Raw genomic sequence first — 9,979 nt, forward strand, 5'->3', positions numbered from 1 at the left:
CTTATTCGTGTGTATAATCGAAAAAGCTAGGGTGAATCTTTGTCTAAAACAGCCGCAAAAACGTATTTCTTGCAAAGCAATGCTTTAAATTAAAAAAAAAAAAGCTATCGTTCCCTTCTCTCAGGTCCACTTTACTCTTGGACCGGCAGATCGCGATTGGGGCAGTGCAACATACTCAATGTAGAAGGCCCACTCATTGTCTTAAAAAAGGGGTTGGTCAGATAAATAAGAGCTTCACCTGAGACGCAAAATATTTGCTAGACGCCACTATGCTTCATCAAGTAAAACTATATTTGCCTCGACGAAATTGAGAGATGCGATCGAGAAATCCTAAATTCAACTTTTCATTTTTATCTTTTTCTCTTAGCTTTGGATTCTGCCGTTGCCCTTAAACAACAGAGCTTTTCAAAATGCCTGCACACAATCTCGATACCTAATTAATATCACATTAGATAAAACTTTTCAACCAAACAGCTGGTCGCAGTGGAAACATCAACACGTACTGGGTAAATGATTCAGAGTCGCATTGTCTTTGGTATGGAATAACACGTGATGACAATAATCATTATATCATCAGCATCGACTTGATGAACAGCAGTTTGGTTGGTTTTCTTCCACAAACCCTCTGGAAGTTTCGTAATCTGCGAGGTTTGTGTATTGCTCATAACAATAGGCTGTTGGATCAGCTAAACGAAACAGCGTATGCCTATATGATTACCTTACTTCGGGTTAATCTAGCACTGACCAAACTGTCATGAGAGATTCCCGGTGAGGTATTTCTGAAAATGAAGAATTTGGTAAAATTGCAACTTTGTTGTCAAATGGGAAAGAGTCTTACTGGAAAAATTCCACACGATATGGGAAATTTGACGCAGTTACAAGTTCTGAGTCTAGGGAAAACAGGTTGTATGGTTTTATTCCAAAGGGTATTGCAAAATTGAAAAAAACTAGTTTTTAGACTTCAAAAATGCGAAACATTTAAGGGGCAGCTTTGAAAACCTGGTCAACCTGTCGGGCTTGCTTTACATGCGCCTCTCTCTTCTGGACTTGGCGGAACCTTACCAGACCATTTTGAGTTGTATTTCAAATACTTGATCGAGTGTCGCTTGTCCGGAGGCATGGGCGGTCTCACTGTGAAGTGGAGGGAGTTCTACAAAAGGTCACTGAGGAATTTTATTAGAGAGGTGTCTCAGTGTGAGGTGCCTGGAGGTAAATATCTCAGCGCATTTACACCTATCAATTTGGCTTTGATTGAAAGTTCTTAGCGCATAAAAAATGATGGTACAACCAAGTTGGCAATTCCGACTGGTACGACACTTAACACTCCCGGCAGCTCCCAACTGGGAGTAACTGCAAGTACAAGCTACAAGGAAACTTCTTTGTACTGCGATTGATTAGCTTCCTACTTCTACGTCCCAGAAACTGGGATAAGTATCTGTAGCAGAGGGCAAGAAAGCCTCTATGACTAGTAGAATTAATATCTATATTACTTGCAGCTATCGATGGGGGCTACACTCAATGGTCAGCAGTTTCTGAGTGCACTGTCACATGTGGTGGAGGAGTCAAGACTCTCGCCAGGACCTTCGAAAATCCTCCGCCAGCGAGGGGTGGGAAAGACTGCCGTAAACTCTTGAGGCAGCCGGGGAGACAAAGGACTGCAATACACAACCATGCCGTATGTTCTATTTATATATATATATATATATATATATATATATATATATATATATATATATATTATGAGAGGAAAAAAGGACGTAACTACATTTCCCGACAAGCCTGTTTCGTGAATCGCTTCACTCTTCAGGGGTTTAATATATATATATATATATATATATATAAGCTATTATTGAATTTTATCATTTTTTTTTAAGTCCCAAATCAATTTAGAATTTATAAATTTTATGAACAAATTTTGTATGAGTTCTCCCTCTGGGTCGAAACAGCTTTTAATTCAAAATGAGGGGTTCTTTACTTAATTTTGTCCACAGACAAACAAACACTCAGAGCGAGGATTTAGAACCCAGCTCTATAACAATTATGCTTTTGGTAACAAAAAAGTACAGTAAATAAGTAATGAGCATTTCAGGCAGGAAACCGCAAACTCATACAAACCGCCTTAGCTAAAATTAATTGGTTTTTCGCGAATGCGTAAAGCATCAACATATGAGGTGAAAACTTAAATGGGCTTTTGCCACTCCCATTCCCCTTCAGTGAAATAAACGCAATCCCCCTACAGGTAGGATGTTACATATATGTTATTTACCAGCTAGGAGGTCCGTATTGGGAAATATTTACTCTCTGTCTTTGCCCTCTAAAGAAAGAGTGCTCTTTTTTCCCTAGTGCGCAATGACCTAGGCTGGTGAATAAATAGCCCGAATGATTTAGGGTTACAATTTCGAGTCTAAGTACAGGACGATCCTCCACACCGACAGAACAACTTCTTAGCGAGTAGGTGAAAGAGAAAACAGAGGTTATTCAAATTAAAGAGAGAGGTTTTACTTATTTACATATAGGCTGATGTAACTTAAAAGGTATTTTTCAATAAGTATTTGCCACGATCTGACACCTGTCAATTGGAGAGGGAAAAAAGCGCATGTACACTTTTGCTATGGCAAACACACACGAGTTGAATGACTAAAAATCACTCAGAGATCTTACGGAAAGTATTGTTAATTTCCACCGACGATTAATCTTCGAAGATTTACCTCTCTTCAGTTTTAAATGTCACGCAAACTAAAACTGTAAGTGAATTCAAATGTATTTTGAAGTTGTGATAGTCTGCTTGTCTGTTTTCTGCAGTGGCGTGGATAAATCTTGCCTCTCTTTCACCGAAAAACTAATGTGAAATGAGACGCTCTTTCTAGCTGGACACAAAGGTCACAAGGAGTGAAAGTCGCATTAAATGATTTAATGCAGCTTTCACTCATCGAATTCTTTCCATTTCTGTTGTGCAATTTGCGGTAGAAATGTCCAAATTGCAGGGACTTGCAAAGAATAAGCGAAAGTGATTTTGAATGGAAGATCTCAAAACCTCGCTAACGTTTCAAAAACGAACAAATTGTTTCGGAGAATTCAGATATTTTATGAATGAGAGTCACGTTGACTAATGTAATTGTTGACTGCACAGAAAAAGAAGAGAGAATAAATGTTTTTTTTTCAGCTAAAGGTCGTGACCAAAGTCTTTCCCTAAAAAAAATGCTGCCCAACCGTCAAAACAAGATATATTTATGAAAACATTTTAACGAAGCTAAATGTGTTTTGCAAAGCGACCAAACACGAAACGGATACCGCCCTCTTAAAGTGGGCCGGATGGGAGAATACTGCTCCCTCTCGGAAGCAATCAGATCGCAGGATTAATAGAATACCGCCCGCTCACGAACTGAGTAAAAGAAAAACAGATAACCATACCGGAGGGGAGAGAGGAGATGTACGAAGAGCAAGAGCCCTTCCAATCATGGTCATAGTTCACGTGGGCAATGCCGGTCTGTTCAGTGGAAAGTGTTATTTCGTTAAATAAGAAAGAAGGTGTTGGCAGTGATAACTCCACAAACTATTTCTACCTGCAAACACATTACTTTGCTCTGTTAGCACGTGGTGATTACGAATGAGTTATGCGTCTTCCAGCTTCAAATGCAACAGCCCTTTTTTTCTGTTTTATTTCCAGCTTCCTTAACCCCCCAATCTTTCGACGTCCGAATGTTTTATGGCAGTATCAAAGAGGACCAACTGTTGATAAATCCAAGTACTGCTGTTACTGATATGACACAGTTTACAATATGTGTATGTGGCTGAAGCTTCAATCAGAGGAGTTCAAGTAGCACAATAAAGATCTTATAATGGTAGATTTCTAAACAAACTATTACTACTTTTTTTACCTCAAGTTAAGCTACGGGGGATCTTGTGGAATGCGCTTTTTCACTTACATGCGTGGCGGGAAATTTTTTTTTATTAAGAGTATATGAATAACAGTTTAGCACTGATACAAATACTTTTGTAAGACCTCTTTCTTTCTAATTTCAATTGACAAAGTTTGAAAAAACAAGGTTTGTATCGTAACATTTTCAAGAATTATAAAAGAAAGATGTACTGCCGTCTCTTCAATGCTATTTTAAGAGTAAATATGGCGTCGAACTAATATACTATTGAAAACACCTTCATGAACGATCTTTCATATGTCATCGAGAAGTGCACTCTGTCCACTTACGCTGATGACACTCAAATCTTTTACGCCTACAATCAACTCTCCAAAATTGAAGAAACAATCAACAACTATCTTATTAGTGCTGATATATGGTTCACGCGTAATGGTATGAAGAGGAACAGTTCAAAATACCAGGCAATGGTGTTGGGAAAACACAAAGGAACTGATGAACCAGTGTTTAAGTATGAGGAGTCACCACTTCCCATATCCAACACAATGGAACTTCTTGACGTGACAATAGATGATAAATTGAATTTTGAAAAGCACATTGCTAAAATATGTAGAAAAGTCAGTCAACAAGGTGTAGTCTTTGCAACTTTTCACCCAGAATATTGTCAACTTAAGGTTTTTAATGAATCCATACGAATTCTTTCCATGTTTTTCAGAACAGTGGGTCAACAAAATAACCGCTTTAAACACCTGCAGTTCTGGCACACCACACTCTGTTTCGTCATCAGGTTTTAACCGTTTGAATTGACTCCTATGAGTGATTAGCATCTAACTTTTCCGTATACCACCACCGTTAAATGATAAGTTAATGAATAAGTTAATGATCAAAAACGGAAGAAGCTATTGATTGTTTAACAAATCCTCCTTGTTATCACCTTAGTAAATGCTTAGAGAGCAGTATGCAGAATATGCATACTGTATACGGACTCCAGTTTAGGTCAGGTAATTGTGTTAAAAGTTTCATTTTTTAGCAAGCTTTCGAGTCAAAATTCACTTGGAATAGGGACTGTTTGGTTCGCCAGCTTAGTATAATAATTTTCTACAGACATTTGTTGTGATTGTGAGCTGCGAATCTTCTGTTTATTGTGTAGAACGTTGGAGAACATGCTTAATCGGATTTCATTTCTGTTGCATATGATCAAAGCTTCCGGTGCACGTGTGATTTCAGTGAAATCGAACATGTAAAAATCACGAGGACAACGGAGAATCAAAATACACACATAGTATGATAGCTGTAAAAAAAAAACTTAAATTTTCGCAGTTGATTTCACCGATTGCCTGTTGCATATATCTTATTAACCAAGCGCGAGGGCCGTACTGGGAGAATATCGGCCTAAGGTCTCGACAGTACGGACCGAGCGCAGCGAGGTCCGTACAAAAAAGACCGAGGGCCGGTAATCTTCCAGTACGGTTCCGAGCAAGCTTGGTTAATAAGAGATTTATTATACGAATGAAGTTCAAAGGGACACAAGTGCAGTATCATTCGAGACCATTCGGGACAGTGCCCGGTCCAATACTTAGAGAATATTGGACCGGCAATAGAGCATTTTAGTTTAAGTTTAAGTTTTGTTTAAGTTTAATTTGTTCGTCACAGGAATGGCAGGAGAAAGGAACAGAACATTCGTTCCAATTGACACCTAACCCCTTTATTACCCACCCATCCCACCCTGGGGAGGACATCCATCACACAGTAATCTCGTGTGTGGGAAATTAACGTCTCCTACCTGGTTGATTTTAGTTATTAGCCCTCTGACTGCCCGAGTCGTGTAATAAAAAGTCTTTTGTTCAGCATCCTCGTTAAAAATTGTACCCAGAGTACCAGAGGTGTTTCTTCCTCACATTCATGGATGATCAGCCGACTGGTGAGAGACAGGCGAGAAACCTGGGTACGAAAAAACTAATAAGGCACCTAAATTGTAGCGCCGGCACTTCATCAATTTAGCGATCTGTGGTTAGCGGTCATGCAATAAGGTTTATTACACGAATCGAGCAGTCAGAGGGCCAATAACTAAAATCAACCAATCAAAATGCTGTATTGCCGGTCAATATTCTCTCAGTATTGGACCGGGCATTGTCCCGAATGGTCCCGAATGATACCGCACTTGTGTCCCTTCAAACTTCAGTCGTATAATAAATCTCTTATTAACCAAGCTTGCTCGGGACCGTACTGGAAGAATATCAGCACTCGGTCTTTTTTGTACGGACCTCGCTGCGCTCGGTCCGTAATGTCAAGACCTCAGGCCGATATTCTCCCAGTATGGCCCTCGCGCTTGGTTAATAAGATATATGTAACGTTTTCATTACCGAGTGTAAATGATTTAAAGTTTCCCAAGTAATACGCCTTGAGGCATCGCATTAGCCAATAAAACAAAATTCTCTATTACGAACGCAGCTGTGTGTGAAATTACTGTTGTCGCATCAGTGGAGTCAAATCTTGAAAGACGAAGAAGTCTTCCCTAGTATCAGATAATTATCATTTATATTCAGTTGGCAAAGGCTCTGGCACTTCACGTGTCGCAAACTTTAAAAGTTTGTTTCTCACGCGACACTATTTCGTGAACTCGTTAAATTATCATGATGTTCTTTCATTCAAACCAAAACAATGCGACGTTGGAAGCCTTGACAGCAACATTAATGAAACTCATTTCCAGGATTCTTCAAATAACAAAACTTTCTGTAAAATCGTTTTTCATATGGCTTTAAATGTTCAGCAAAAATGGTATGTGGTCGCAAAACTTAAAGTGCACCTACACCCAAAAAATTTTTTTCGCTTAACGAAGTAAGCTTATTTTTTTGAGTATTTCTGTGCAAAATTTTTTTTATTTGCTCAAATCTTCAATTTTCTATGCCCAGTCAAAATAAGGAAAATCGGCCGCCATCTTGCCCCACGACCGAGTTTAAAGAAGAATGGCTCTAGCGGGTAATGTGACGTCAAATCGAGAACACGAAAGTCTGCATCTCTCACATTTTCACTTGTTTGGGAAGACTGTCGTCGATATTGTCCGAAATATGCCGACTAGGTGTGTTGTATGAAGAATGTATAAAGCGTGATACCCTCTTGCAAATTTCGCACGTTGCTACATCCTTCTACAACACACTTAGTCGGCATATTTTCGGACAATTATCGACTACAACCTTCCCAAACAAGCGAAAATGTGTGAAATGCAGACTTTCGTGTTCTCGATTTGACGTCACATTACCCACTAGAGCCATTCCTCTTTAAACTCGGTCGTGGGGCAAGATGGCGGCCGATTTTCCGTATTTTGACTGGGCATAGAAAATTGAAGATTTGAGCAAATAAAAAAATTTTTGCGCAGAAATACTCAAAAAAATAAGCTTACTTCGTTAAGCGAAAAAAATTTTTTGGGTGTAGGTGCACTTTAATAAGGATTGTTCATCATTTCAAAAATAAGAAAATTGTTGTCTTGCAGTAACAAGGCTGGAGGGGGAATGCGTAAAAATCAAATAATAACAGTCAGAAACTGTCACCTATTATTATTCAACATTATATTGTTATTGGTACATTTAATTCATTCATATCAGTTATGAGATAACAACCAATGAAAATCATTCAGTAAGTATTGCATTATCGCAAGCAAATGAAAATTGACGGCGATGGCTCCAGGGTGATTTTCCGCACTTAAATAATTATTTGCGATTTTTTTAAAACAACGAAATCGTTACCAAATCGACATCAAATTCTAAACAAAGTGAAATACATAAGATAATTTACCTTGAAGTTTTACTTTCCATAAAGTACGAGACGCGTCACAAAGGTAACTGAAGTTGCTAAAATGGGTTTAAACACCACTACGACAGCCAAAACTGACAGTTTGGAAAATTCAGGAAGATTGTCGCCCACTCCGTTGTTGATCGGTGTAACGAACTTATTCGTTGGTATTGTGGCAGTTACAGGGAATTTTCTCCTCTGTGTGACAATTTACAAAGACCCTCATCGGCGCTTGAGAAGTACTGCTAACTATTTGGTGGTAAATCTAGCGGTTGCTGACCTTCTCACAGGTTTGATAACCGAACCTTTATACGCTGCGTTTGAAATATGCAACTTCATGCAGAAGGAATTCACCAATTTGTCTGTCATTGGGGAATCAACTGCATATGTTTTCGTTAACGCTTCGATTTTATCCATCCTCTCCCTGGCTTTGGATCGGTATATTGCGGTAAAATATCCCTTATCACACGAGCGAAAGATGAACCCCAACCGTATCTTTAAAATTGTCTTCATATTGTGGAGTTACTCTCTGATATTCAGTATGCTCCGCTTCATGGGTGTCTCTCAAGATGTTTTCTACTGGCTCGATTTGCATCTGAATTATACACTGTTGGTAGGGATATTAATAGGGGTGTATGTGTCGATATATTTTACGATCAAGCATCAACTAACAGAATCGTTAAGAACACAAGGCTACAACAGCGAAACGAGACGGCAGCCAAATCGCAACGAGATGGAAGCTAAAATAAAATCAGAGAAAAAATTGCTAAGAACCGTGTTCCTACTGTTAGTGGTGGCCATCGCTTGTATGCTACCTATCTACATTATGCTTCATGTAGAACTACTCTGCGGATCTTGCATGGAAATACCAGCAGTCAAAGCTATAAGCAAATTCTCGGAGCCAATTCTTTTCTTAAATTCAGGATTAAACCCTTTTCTTTACGCATGGACAATGCCAAAGTACCGTCGAGCACTTCAACAAACACTTCGCGCCTGGGGTCTGTGTTCGAAAAGAATAAAAAAAACATAGAATTACAGTTCCTCGCCAGGACAGGTTCGCATTTCAAAATCAAGGGATGACGCACGCAAACTCAACTTTGTCGGACTCCAAGGATTGGAACCCTGTGCAGCTGTTAAAAATTGATGCAAAAGAGATTGCAAATGTCGTATGACGTGTCCCTCCTGTTTACTTAAAACAATGTAATGAACAAAATTAAACCTCCTTGATACTACAAAGGAGGGCAAATTTCGAATCCCGACTAAATTTTGTAATAATTTGCCGCGTCCGCTTAAAAGCAAGTGACAACTTCATGTATACTGACGTAAATACGACATAACTTAAGTAAGTATTGACAGTATCCACCCTAAAAAATTAACGACCAAGAAGGAAAAGCCATTATCCTTTTAATACGAAACGACGGAGATTGCAGTTATAACAAGCTTTTTTCGTCTGAGAATGCCGTTACGTTCGCATCTAAAAGCAAAACCTGACGAAAGTAAGTAGCTGGTGCACATGTAATCTACTTAACATGTTTAGTCTCATTCTAACAAATAAAGCTGACATTTTTTCATATCGGAGTAACTTTAATAACTTCGGGAGACCCATGACTGACTCCGCTGCTTGAGTTTCCCTTAAAAAGCGGAAGTAAACCGAAAGTGCACTTAACCTACCATAACGGATTATTTCTACGTTCGGACAACTTATACATTTTAATTTATTACATTGAATATATTTCAAACTAGCGACGGAATAAATATAACCTCTATTACAATTTATTTTTTACTTATATGGTATTTTGGTAACGTAATATGGGTGTAACTCCTTTTTTGGAAGGCGAACACGTGTTTAAAGAAAGATTTGAAATCTGTTAATACCTGGTTGTCTTCTACTGAAACTCACACTGAACCTGACTAAGACCGAATTCTTAATAATAACTTCAAGGCAAAGGCGAGTTTACTTGTCAGACAATCCGTCTCTTACCATTAATAATTTTCCCATTGAGCAGGTGTCGTCAACAAAGTGTCTCGGAGTATCTATCGATGAAAACTTAAGCTGGAATACCCATATTGAAACTGTTTGTAAGAAAATTTCTTCAGCTTTGGGCTTAATCAAGCGCATTAGAGATTTTGTACCATTCTACACTCTTTTGAACATCTTCAACGGTTTGGTAAAGCCCCAGTTTGACTACTGCAGCTTAGTATGGGATTGCTGTAGTACAAGTCTGGCCAAAAAACTTCAGAAGCTGCAGAACCGTGCGGCTCGTATATTGTTGTCCGCCCCTTATGATTCTAGTGCTCTAGACCTGTTCCGTAGA

General features: G+C 38.8%; 1 protein-coding gene and 1 pseudogene across 2 annotated transcripts in view; both read left to right on the forward strand.

Annotated features, from left to right (window-relative positions):
* Nucleotides 1-4,089, forward strand: part of LOC148742078 (A disintegrin and metalloproteinase with thrombospondin motifs 17-like) — a 7,240-nt gene extending 3,151 nt beyond the window's left edge. Inside the window, exons 2-3 of one of the 2 annotated variants that reach the window (XR_015996543.1) lie at nt 368-1,675; nt 3,668-4,089. Coding sequence is in view for 1 of the 2 variants with exons in the window: in XM_088748455.1 (XP_088604581.1) it covers nt 1,497-1,675; nt 3,668-3,676 (188 nt within the window). In the remaining variant the exon portion in view is untranslated. The remainder of the gene's footprint in view (nt 1-367; nt 1,676-3,667) is intronic. The other variant, XM_088748455.1, reaches the window with a different exon arrangement.
* A 3,231-nt stretch (nt 4,090-7,320) lies between these two features.
* On the forward strand, nt 7,321-9,245 carry LOC148742079 (alpha-1A adrenergic receptor-like; annotated as a pseudogene).
* Nucleotides 9,246-9,979: the final 734 nt, after the last annotated feature.

Source organism: Stylophora pistillata, chromosome 1, assembly GCF_964205215.1.
Source record: "Stylophora pistillata chromosome 1, jaStyPist1.2, whole genome shotgun sequence".
Classification (NCBI taxonomy): domain Eukaryota; kingdom Metazoa; phylum Cnidaria; class Anthozoa; order Scleractinia; family Pocilloporidae; genus Stylophora; species Stylophora pistillata.